Consider the following 12,628-nt stretch of genomic DNA (forward strand, 5'->3'; position numbering starts at 1 on the left):
CTTTCTTTCCCCACAGTACTCTTTGTACTCTTCAGAAATAATTATATAAAGGGGAACAGCTCCATGGAAGGTAAATTTGAATATTTCTTCTTTCTAGGGCCAAATATACATTTGAGTTAAATAATACTGTTCCCAGCATTATTTAACTCAAATGTATATTAACTCAAAAATGACCAGTCAGGTTCTGTTCAAATCTCAATAAAAATAATAAATAAATAAAAGCCAAATATTTTCTCCACAAGCTGATACCTTACATGTCAGTTTTAACATGTCAGCAGCTGCTACAGGGAAACTAAAATCTCCTGAGCTCAGAATCTGGAATGTACAGTATTTATAAGAAAGACTTGAAGCTGACCTGTACATTGTTACTTGGGCTCTGAAATGGTTTGTCTTGTTTCTCATTTTATGCCATTGGGGCTATGTGTGTGAAATTAGCCTTCAAAGAATGGGGAGGACTGACAGAAGGGACTGCACTTCTGTTTATCCAATCAAGAGGAACACAGCCTGGGCACTGATAGTCCAAATTTCCTTCACATTGTGGTGCCAATGCACTACACAGAATCACAGAAGTGTAGGAGCTCATAGGTCATCTACTCCAGTGCCCTGCACTCAAGGAAGGACTCAATATAACTAACTCATTCCTGACAAGTGTTTGTCTAACCTATTCTTAAAAACTGCCAATGATGGAGATTCCACAACTTTGCTAGGCAATTTATTCCAGTGTTTAACTACACTGAAGGTGAGGAAGTTTTTCCTAATGTCCAACCTAAACCTCCCTTGCTGCAATTTAAGACCATTACTTCTTCTCCTATATTGAGAGATTAACCAGAACAATTGTTTACTCTCCTTGTAACAAACTCTTATGTACTTGAAAACTGTTAGCATGCTATTATAACAATGATCAGGGCTCACCGAACCGCAGTGAGCCCCGCTCGCCAGCCGCGCTGTCCGGCGATCTGCGCATGCGCAGATTGCCCGAACCTGTCTCTTCCGGGTTGCAATCTACTTGCCATGGGCGAGTAGACTGCATTATTTGTTGAGCCCTGACAATGATAATGATAAAAGAGGTAAAAAAGCAAGTGGGATCTACTCCATCACATGTAACCAGGAAAAAGAGGTTGGTAAGGCTCTTTAAAAAACCTGACAAAATCAACCAAAGCCCAGGACTTGGTGCTGTTGAGGAATTTCAGCTACTCAGACATCTGTTAGGAAAGTAACACAGCAGGGCACAGATTATCCAACAATTTCTTGAATTGTATTAAAGATTTTTTTTATTTTAGAAGGTGCAGAAAGCTACTAGGGGAGAGGTTATTCTAGATTTGATTTTGACAAATAGGGAGGAACTGGCTGAGAATTTGAAAGTGGAAGGCTGTTTGGGTTAGAGTGATGAAATGGTAGCGTTCATGATTTTAAGGAATGTTAGGAGAACAGCAAAAAGACAATGGATTTCAAGGTAGCATAGGAAGCAAGTCCAACAGGACAACCAAGTGAAGGCAGTTGACAGTTTTTTCGAAGCGACATTATTAAGGGCACAAGAGCAGATTATCCCACTGTGTAGGAAAAATAGGAACTCTAGAAAGAGACCATTCTGGCTTACCCAGAAGATCTAAAATAATCTAAAAATAAAAACAGAGTTCTATGAAAGTGGAAACTAGGTCAGATTATGATGGATGTATATAAACAAATAACACCAGTATATATGAACAAAATTAGAGAAGCTATGGCACAAAATGAGAGAAACTAGGTAGCGTAAAAAAAGGTAAGAAGCAGACATTCTACAAATAAATTAGAAGCAAAATGAAATCCAAGGACAGCGTAGGCCCATTACTCAATGAGGGCAGAAAAACAGTAACAGAAAATGTGGAAAATATAGAGCTGCTTACTTCTTGGTTTCACCAAGAAGGTTGGTGGCGACTGGATGTGTAACATAAAGAATGCCAGTGAAAGTGAGGCAGGATCAGAGGCTAAAAGAGGGGAAAAAATCAGTTAAACATTACTTAGATAAGTTATATGACTTCAAGTCAACAGGACCTGATGAAATGCATCCTAGAATAATCAAGCATCTGACTCAGGAATTGACTCAGCAATTATCTTTGAAAAGTCATGGAAGATGGGAAAGATTCTAGTAGACTGGAAATGGGTAAATATAGTGTTAATCTATAAAAAGGAAAATAAGGTCAACCAGGGAATTACAAATCTGTCATCTTCACTTCTGTACCTGAAGAGGTAATGGAGCAAATAATTAAGCAATTTGCAAACATCTGGAGGATAATAAGGTGGTAAGTAAGAGTACGCATGGGTTTGTCGAGCACGAATGTCAAACCAACCTGACAGCTTTCTTTCACAGGGTAACAAACCTTGTGGATGGGGGCAGGGGAATGGTAAATGTGGTATATCTTCACTTATAAACTAGAGAAATGCAGGGGGGAAGGAGCCAAGCTGGGCACAGGACCACTGGAGGGCAGAGCTGGGCTAGGGGGTGGGCAGAGGAAGAAGGAGCTGGGCTAAGCACAGAGGGCAGAGCTGTGCAGGGTGTGATTGGAGGACAGAGCAGGAAAGGAGGGTGGAAGGAGCATCTCTGGGCAGGTGTGGGTTGGAGCTGCATCTGACCAGGGGTCCTCTGAGGGGTGGTGCTCAGGATTTCTCCAAGTGTGGCTCCATCCAAGGGTGGGGACAGGGGAGCCCATTTCTTGTGCTGTCCTCGGGGCTGGATTTCTGTTGGTGGGCCTGAGTACTGTATCTAGTTCTGGGTGCCACATTTCAGTTAAGAGATGGAAAAATTGGAGAAGGGCCAGAGCAGCAAAATAAAAATGATTAACAGTCTAGGAAACATGACCTATGAGGGAAGACTGAAAAAAATGGCATTGTTTAGCTTAGAAAAGACAAAGGATTAAGATGGACACAACAGTTCAAGTTCAATAAAAGGTTCAATAAAAGGTTATTACAAGGAAGAGAAAGAAAACTGTTCTTCTTAACCTCTGATGATAGGCCAAGAAGTAAAGGGCTTAAGTTGCAGCAAGGGAGGTTTAGGTTGGACATTAGGAAAAACTTCCTGTCAGAGTGGTTAAGCACTGGAATAAATTGCCTAGGGAGAGTGTGGGATCTCCAACATTGAAGATTTTTAGGAGCAGATTAGATAAACTCCTGTCAGGGATGGTATAGATAATGCTGAGTCCTTCCACGACTACAGGAGACTGGACTAGATGACCTTTTGAGTTCCCTTTGTCCTATGATTTTAAGTCCCTTCTCCCCATCTCAGATCTGGAGGGATAATCTCTCCTATCTAGGTATAGGAAGATACATGCTTGCAACTGTTCATAGTCTCTGGCTACCTAACAGAGTTGCTAACTAGTCAGTGAATGTAAGTGTCCAAAGGCTTTTAAAGATGATGGAATTAGTCCATGGAACACGAGCCATATACTTTGCCCATCATTCACTGTTCTTCTTTACATTATTATCCTCTAGTTTTTGATGTGACATTTATTAACTAACCTGACAAGAAGGCACATCTACCAATACAACGCCTAAAATGCCCTAATGTTATCTAGTCTAGCCAAGTCAACACATTCTAAGTTAAATTTCAGCTGAGGTTAACCATGCATAAGGTACCAGTTAAGTTTCAGCTGAGCAAAGCCATGTGATAATAGGATTTTTCCTCAAGTGCTTTGGGAAGTGACTATATATTTTGGGAAGCTTTGCTAGAATTAGCTACCTGCAGCCTAGAAGAGAACAGACTCAAAGTCATAAATGCTTCAGGTGCATGGAGAAAATTATACTAGATACTGAGCACAGAAGACTGTTCCTCATTGTGCCAATTAGCTGTTAGTAAAAGTACAGACTATCGTTGCATTTTAGCTGTATAAGGGTGTGTCTAGACTACAGGTTTTTTTCGAAAAAAGTGGCCTTTTTTCGAAAAAAATTTCCCCTGTGTCTAGATTGCTGCAGCGTTCTTTCAAAAGTAAATCAAATGAATGCGGCAGTTTTTTCGACCGTGGAAAACCTCGTTTTATTAGGAATTATGCCTTTTTTCGAAAGTGCTCTTTCGAAAACAGGCTCTATGTAATGCAAACTGTTTTTTCAGAAGAGAGCATTCAGACTGCCTGGGTGCTCTCTTTCGAAAAAGTGGCTTGCTTTTTCGAAAGAACTAGTTGTAATCTCTTTTTCGAAAGAGTCTTTTTTAATAGTATTTTTCGAAAAAGCCTTTTTCAAAAGAAGCTTGCAATCTAGACATAGCGTAACAGATTTGATGTCTATGAATTCAATTAATCTTTGCTGTTTGGCGGGGGGAGGGGAAACTATTTTCTGTGTTCAGTCATTAGATTGTTTATAAAAGTGTGCTAGTGATTCATGTTAGTCAGATAACAATAAGCACTAAAGAATCAATGTTACATACCTTCTGATGGGGAATCACAGGCCTGGGAGAGTCAACTTTAGGTATGGCTGTTGGAACTGGAACTGGGCGTTTAGATCTGGGGATCAAAACATTCAAAAAAGATTAATAATTAGAACAACCGCATGTCCAATTTTTTAAATCTTTTCCAAACACCTCTGTTGTAGTGCACTGAAAATGTATCCTTCATCCAGAGTAAAAGCCATATGTAGAATCCAGTCTAGCTTCTTGTCAACAACCAATGTGCTGTCTTCATCAATAGCCAAGAGCGTCCCTTCTGTTTTTAGACTAGGGTTGCCTATTTTGATTGGACATTTTCCTGGATATATTCTTTCATTAAAGATTAATTTTTTATTTCTGGAAACTTCAGGAAAGATCTTGGAAATTTGAATTAAACTTTTCATTTTTAGCAGTGCTGATAGGCCAAATTATTCAAAAGTGTCATAAGAAAGAATTTTGGGAAGCTTCAGTTTTTGGGTGCCTAAATCTAGATGCACAGAGCCTGACTTTCTAGGTGCCATGCACCCACAATCCTAGCTGAAATCAGCACTTCTGAAAATAAGGTCCACTGAGTCTTAAGCTGAACCTCAAATTCAGAGGACATTTCTGTAAATTGACCTTTCGCATAGAAAAGGGCAACTAAAATGATTAGGGGTTTGTAACAGGTCCCATATGAAGAGAGGCTAAAGCGACTGGGACTTTTCAAAAGAGGAGACTGAGGGGGGATATGATAGAGGTATATAAAATCAGGAGTGGAGTGGAGAGGGTGAATAAAGAAAAGTTATTCATTAGTACCCATAACAGAAGGACTAGAGGACACCAAATGAAATTAACGGGTAGCAGGTTTAAAACTAATAAGTGAAAGTTCTTCTTCACACAGCGCATAGTCAATCTGTGGAACTCCTTCCCAGTAGAGGCTGTGAAGGCTAGAACTATAACAGAGTTTAAAGAGAAGCTAGATAAATTCATGGAGGTTAGGTCCATAAAAGGCTATTAGCCAGGAGGTAGGAATGGTGTCCCTGGCCTCTGTTTTTCAGAGGCTGGAGTTGGATGGCACAGGACAAATCGCTTGATCATTGTCTTTGGTCCACCCCCTCCTGGGCACTTGGCACTGGCCACTGTCGGCAGACAGGCTAATGGGCTAGATGGACCTTGGGTCTGACCCAGTACAGCCATTCTTATGTACTTATGTACCTGGACAGATTTTTGTTTCTGACAGCTTAAAGTAATGTTGCACTTCTTCATACAATGCACAGTTAACCCATGGAATGCTTTGATTCAAGATACTATGAAGGCCAAGACTATAAATAGTTCAAAAAAAGAACAAGTTAAGTTCCTGGAGGATGTGGCCATCAATGACTGTTAGCCAAAATGAACAGGAATTGTGTCCTTAGCCCGGGGTGAGCAATAATTTTTGATGGGGGGCACTTCAAGAAGTGTTCAAGGGCTGTACTCTTCCATGATATTAATGGAGGCGGTGCGGGATATGAGATTTAGATTGGGTGTAAAAGGGAGCTCAGGGTAGGTGACTGGAGTGCAGGAGGAGGTGGGGGAGTGGGATTTGGGAGTGAGTTTGGGTGAAGAAGGGTGTTATGACCTGGGGCAGGAGATTAGGATGTAGGATCTGGGAAGGGGTAGGAGTGCAGAGAGAGTAGATGGTTGGGGGAAGGCAGGGCTGGGGTGCCAGAGGAAGGTTTTGGCCAGGAGGCGCTTACTTAGGCATCTCCATCAGGTCGCACAGGCAGGTTCCTGCCTTCCACATCCCAACACACCACTCAGAGTGGCTGGCTGTGGGGCCATGCACTCTGAGCGCCACACCCTCCCAGAAGCTTACTTCACACTCTGCTGGTCCTGCAAACAGGCAGCTCCCATTGACTGGTTTCTGGCCAATGAGAGCTGAGAGATTGTGCTGGGGGAAGGGCAGCATGCAAAAACCTCCCCTCCCCCTCATGGCAGCACTCAGAGAGGCAAGTGGCTCCTACAGCCAGCCACTCTGAGTTGTATTTTGCCCGACCGTGCCCTAGCCTCTGTCTGCCAGAAGCTGGGAATGGGTGACAGGAGAGGAATCATTTGATTACCTATTCTGTTCATTCCTTCCAAAGCACTTGGCAATGGCCATTGTCAGGGTACTGAAGTAGATGGACCCTTGGCTTGACCCAGAATGGCTGTTATGCCATATTACAAATCCTCCCCTCCTCCCCAGAAAGAGACCGTGGGCTTCATTTTCCCAGAAGAACAAAGGACCATCAAAACCCCCACCACCTTCTTCTTCATATGCAATACATATGTCTTTGACCTGCCTTCTCTAACAGACACATAACATCAGGTACATTTAAAGAACAAAACCCTACCATTATATAGATCAGAACCCTTTGGTTTGAACTAACGCGTCCCAGCATGCACTTGCACTTTTGAAACAGCTGTTGATCAGAGTTACGCGCCAGTGAGATCATGCGAATGAAGCGCGGGATATTTAAATCCCCACTTCATTGGCTATTTTGAATGCCTATATTTGCATCCCTAGTTTGAAGTAGGGTACAAGTGTAGACATACCCTTTGAGCTGCTACACAGCAGGACTAAACTTGAAATAAGCTATGCAACTTGAGCTATAATAATTGTGTAGCAACTAACAACTAACAGAAAAGCACAGATACTGTTGGAAAAACAAATGCAATAAGAAATATTCTGTGGAAGAACAAACCTATTCCCATGTCTGCTCTCAGATGACTCCCCCTTTGTTTTAGGTAAGTTTGGAGTCTGTTTCAGCTAGTATAAGGTGAACATCTTGCACTTAAGGCTTAGCTGGAAAGTGAGAGGGGACTGAACAGAGTATTTATAACAATTTCTGTATGTCTTATGACTCACATGGGACACCAGGAGTCACCCCTACGTATTATGCTTTGTTTGCACTTTTCCACCTTTTCCTTCCTGCAGGCGCTGCATTGCAGAAAAAATTATTTCTTCATGAAAGGAAGCAAATGGGAATTACCCATATAACTCATTAGTGCCATTCTTACACTAGACAAATAATTGATTAGTTACATGAGGTGTTCTTCATTGACCATAAGTGTACAATGAATTTAGTCCTTGCTGGCTCATAGAATGAAATGTTGACCTCAGTAATCAAACAGTCTCTCATGCAATGGTACAAAACAATAACCACAGTGCCACAAGATGCTTTCAACAGTAAATGGATTTGTAATTGTAAAGTCTAATGCTTGTATTCCACTAAATATTTGGGATTCTGGAGGTATTTTCTTCATTACAGCTGTGCTGGTGACTGAAGTCCAGATTTGCAAATAGCAGATTCGGGGCTTTGTGCCAATATTAAGAGTGAAACCCCCCAAAACTGTTTCAAGTCAACTGGTCACTTCATGTTGACAAAAATCATTTGATTTTAAAACTTTAGTTTGTTTTATATTGTAATTAAAGCTGACTGACTAAGTTATTTTTCAATTAGCCAGCAGCTCTGTGTGTGGCGGGTGGTAACACTGGTCCAGGCTGAACTGAATCTGATTTTTTTTTAATTTTTCAGTGAATTGAAAAAGTCAACAAAAATGTCAATGGTATTTGAGCGGTTGCTGAGGGCCTGCCTCCACCCCTCCCCAGGGAAAAGGCAAGACTCAGAACGACAGGCACCTTCTCCCACTGTAAATATAACCCAAATAAAGGTGGGAGCTTTTTGGCTTAACCTACTCTGCAAATGTGTCAAATTCACAAATAATTTTTAATTGACTAAAACTGCCTTTTTGACAAATTAACGTTTTATTCAATATTTTCCCATCTGTAATTATAATACAAATAAAAATATTTTAGAAAAAATATTTTGAAATGAAAAATCAAAACATGATATTGCTAGAATCCCTCTCTCTACCAAATTCAAGCAAAATCAACTCAGTTTCACAAAACATTTTGAATGGAATTGCATATTCCAGAATATGCTTCAACCAAAGTTTCTCTCACCAGCTCTACTGCTTATATGTTGCAAAGATAAGACTGGAATTTGAAAATATTTGCAGTTTTTTGTTCATCTTCTGACTAAAATCAATGTAAAGTCACACTCTTTTACCTGAGAACCACCAACAGCATTGGGGTAGTTTAGTGCACCAGATGTCAGCTACTGCTGCTCTGCTACTAAACAGTATTAAATATTCATCTTCTCCAACATAGTGCTGAAATATTTACCTATATAAATACAGGACTCCATGGGAACCAAATGTATTAGAAGAAACTACCCACATAAGCACGGGCTTCAAGACAGTGCAATAATATAACATCCTTTTAATGAGTGTTCTTTATAACAGGAGGCAGAGTGATGAATTACTCTAAGTCCAAGTAGCACTTTTCCATTACTATGTGTCATGATTGTTGCTGACCTTTAAAGGTAATGGTCACTACATATATTATAATTTTGACAATCAATGTCTGTGTTGCCTTTGCTTTGCTAACCTTTTGGAAGGCTAAAATTGAAACCATGTTTTTGACAGAAGGTTTTTTCCTTCCTGTATGTGAGCACTAGTTTATAAAGCATTGGGAAATATTTCAGCATAAGCAGGAGATATTTATTATAACTCACATTTCCTCAGTTGCTTGAGATATTAAAAGGATGAGCACTATAGAAATACTTTAGCTTAAAAAGCACTTTACAAATCATTCATACATCATCACTGAAATGCAACCATTGGCAGGTTGCAAAAAGTAGAGGGAGCAGAATTGAATTTCTGACATTCTTTGCTTTAAAACAAACCTGTCTAACTTTATTTGCAAAAAGCTAAAAGAGAGGGACAGACCAGCTTTTAGACCTCTTTATCTCAACTGTCCCTCTTATAAATGTTAACCAATAAAGTGTCAGAAGCCTTAAAGCTAACTAAGAGCCATAATAGCCAAATAGAACTATATATAAACAGTTTTTTCCAGTTACAGGATAACTCGGCTCTCCCGCTGAAGCTTTTTTATATAAATATATTCTCTTTGGAGGGTCTTCTTCCTGCCTTGAACATCCAGCATGATGGGGGGAGATGTGATGGGAATGAAGGTAGAGAGCTTGGGAAAGCCTGAGGAAAGGCACTGCTTGGCTAATCTTGAGACATCTGAGTGAGGCTATAGATTGGGAAATACTGAGGCAGCCTCCCTTTCACTCTGCTCTCGCTTCTATTAGCCTTTCTATTTCTTTTCCTCACCAGCCTCTCGACTTGTGTCCCTCTGTTGCAGGGTGATGCACTCATCCCCTCCCCCAGTGGGGTGTCGAGGCCCTGGGGCTCTTGAAATCCTGCCCCAATCCAACGCATATAGTAAGTCAGCTGCTGTCCTGTACACATGACCCTCTTGCTAGGGCCATACAGCCTAGGATCAATAGCAAAGGCCGCAATTGATAGGGTAGTGTGGCCCAAGTCAACAGCAACTATAACACCCCTCTCACTGGGGCAGCACAGCCAGTGTGGGGCTGGTACACCCCATCACAGTACCTCTTTATCTGTTCTCCTCTCTTTGGTTATTTTCCTCTCTTTGCATCCCCCACTTTCTCTTCTTTTCTGTCTAAAGGGCCCCTTCTTTTTTGTCCCCATCTTCTATTCCTCATTTTTCTTGGCAGCAAGGTCCTGCTGCAACAAACTGTAGCTGCTTCCTCTTCCTAGCTGCTGTGTACTGGCTTGGATCAGTCGGGAGGGCAGCAGCAGGAGCAGAGGATGAGAGACAGATGAGCTACCTGACATCCCTCTGCCACAGCAACACCTGGGCTATGTCTACACTCGCGGCTTCTTGCAGGAGTAATATGCAAATGAGGCTAAGCGTGGAATATCACCCAGCCTCATTTGCATGCCTAATGAGCCACCATTTTTTTCAGAAGAGGCTCTTGCGCAAGAAGGAGTGTCTACACTGCCCCTTCTTGCGCAAGAAAAACCCTCTTGCGCAACGCCGTTACACCTATTACTTTTCAGGAAGAACAGCATTGCACAAGAGGGTTTTTCTGGCCAGACCTCACTCCCAGGCTGAGGGCCTGAGACAAGGCCTGAGAATACCAGGGCTGTAGTTAGAGCAGGACTGGGGAAAGGCAGCAGTAGGGGAAGATCTGGTTGGGCAAGAAGCAAGGTCTGAGAGTACTAAGGCTGCAGAGAAGCAGCAAGGGGGTAGGCAAAGGCAGCAGGTCCACACCCCCTTGCCAATGATAAGTGGCCATTTCAGACTGCAGGTTGCCCCTGAGGTGAGGCGCTAGATGAAGTCTGTCAGTGGGTCACTGAGGGTATGGCTAGACTGGGGGGGAGGGGTTGGGATACCTCTGGTATCCCAAAAAAACTTTGCCATGTCCAGGGAACGCATTTGCTCTTCTGCTTTTTTTTGCGGAAAAGCAAACACGCTCTTTTGGAAGCCCCTGTATTCCTCGTTCCACGAGGAAGGAGGGGGCTTTCAAAATAGTTTTTTTTCCCCCAAAATCTGGCGCAGTCTAGATGGACCAAATTTTGGAAAAGCCTCTTCCGACAAAAGCGCATTTTGTGTATCTTTTTCCGATAGATATCGCAGTCTACACGTACCCAGAGGGAGAGGACCTCAGAGTGAAGAGACACCAGCCAGAAGGGGATGTCCAGCACCAAGAAGCTAATTTCCAGAGTGACCAGCAGGAGGCGCGCCAGTGGTGAATCACATGATATTACAGTCCCCAAGAGGCTACTTGCCAGCCAGGAATTTCTTTCCCCTGTACAGGGACTTTCAGGGGAAACTGTAAGATCTAGTAGAATTAATATTATGGTTACACAGCTTCAATGAAATAAATTAACATGATAACAATTAACACCAGTGGAGGATCTGTCCCTAAAGGTTACATTATGAAGAAAATGAATGTGGTTCTTCAATGGTTGGAGGTGTCACTGGGATTATGCTGTTTTTTTAGGGGTTACTACTTTCATTTATAATAGAGATTGTAGAGGAATTGTTTTTGGGGGAAAGCAATGGTTAGAGTGCTCCAAGCATTGTGACAACAAATGATGTCCTTCAAGTTCCTGTGGCTTGTAACACAGAATATTTATTTTGTCCAATTTATACGTGGAATGTGGACATTTCAGTGTAATCTCTGGAGGCCTTTAGACCATTTATCTGCGAGGTAAAAAGAGTTCACTAATGTGAATCGTTATGTTATAGTTGCATTTCAGTTAATCCTGGCTCTCTGAAGCCTTCTCTGCTTCCAGAATTGAAAACATGTCTGAGATTTTCATTCATTTCTTTTTTCATCAGTTCTTCTATGTTACAACAAGGTAAGTATTGTGTATTCCTCTGACAGCCAAATGCAGACTGTTAGTATTCTACTGAAGAATTATTAACTATTTTCATGGTGATTTTTTAGTACTCATGAAACAGAGAAATGTTGGCAGCAGCTGCTAGAGGTAATCATCATGATTGCAGGTATTGTGCAAGTTAACAATGCACCTTCATCTTACTTTGCAACACCCTCTGCTGTTCCAAACCTCAGCTGCTTTGTCAAAACTGAACTAGCTTGAAACCAGTAGCCCACTTTTCACTTAGACTCTATTTTAACTCCTCTCCCCACAGGTGCAATACTAGTAATTTTCTGTCTTGATTCTTCCAAACACTCAGCTGTCATGGATTTCAATATGGGTGCAGAGTAATTCACAATGGGTATGTCTACACTACCCCGCTAGTTCGAACTAGCGGGGTAATGTATGCATACCGAACGTGCAAATGAAGCCCGGGATTTGAATTTCCCGGGCTTTATTTGCATAAGCCGGCCGGCGCCATTTTTAAATGCCGGCTTGTTCGAACCCCGTGCCGCGCGGCTACACGCGGCACGGGCTAGATAGTTCGGACTAGCAAGCCATTCCGAACTATCTGTACACCTCGTTCCATAGACATACCCAATAGACATACCCAATGAGATTTGGCTCATTGGTTTGGCAGAATACAGTAAGGTTGCGCTTACACAGCGCAGCTTAACTCAAAATAAGCTATACAATTTGAGGTATGTCAATTAAGTAGCTTATTTCAAAATTGGGAGTGTCTACATAGCTCTTATTTTGAAATAGAGCACTCTTCCTCTGACTTCCTTACTTCTTGTACAAAGAGGGTTACAGGAGTTGGAGTAAGAAGTCCTCCAGCTTGACGGTATTTCAACATTATTTCAAAATAACTGCCTGCTGTGTAGATGCGGACTAAGTTATTTTGAAGCAAAGCTAGTTAGTTCGAAATGTTGCTGTGTAGATGTACCCAAAGTGTTATAGACAACCTGCTCT

At 41.8% G+C, this 12,628-nt stretch overlaps 1 protein-coding gene across 2 annotated transcripts in view; it reads right to left on the minus strand.

Moving 5' to 3' along the window:
* The window catches only part of LDB3 (LIM domain binding 3), a 239,403-nt gene that overhangs the window by 157,441 nt on the left and 69,334 nt on the right, over positions 1-12,628 (minus strand). For both annotated transcript variants that reach the window (XM_089780066.1, XM_014578704.4), the window contains exon 4: positions 4,394-4,469. In XM_089780066.1, the coding sequence (XP_089636192.1) occupies positions 4,394-4,469 (76 nt within the window). The remainder of the gene's footprint in view (positions 1-4,393; positions 4,470-12,628) is intronic.

This window comes from Pelodiscus sinensis, chromosome 8, assembly GCF_052426305.1.
Source record: "Pelodiscus sinensis isolate ZL-2025 chromosome 8, ASM5242630v1, whole genome shotgun sequence".
Lineage (NCBI taxonomy): Eukaryota > Metazoa > Chordata > Testudines > Trionychidae > Pelodiscus > Pelodiscus sinensis.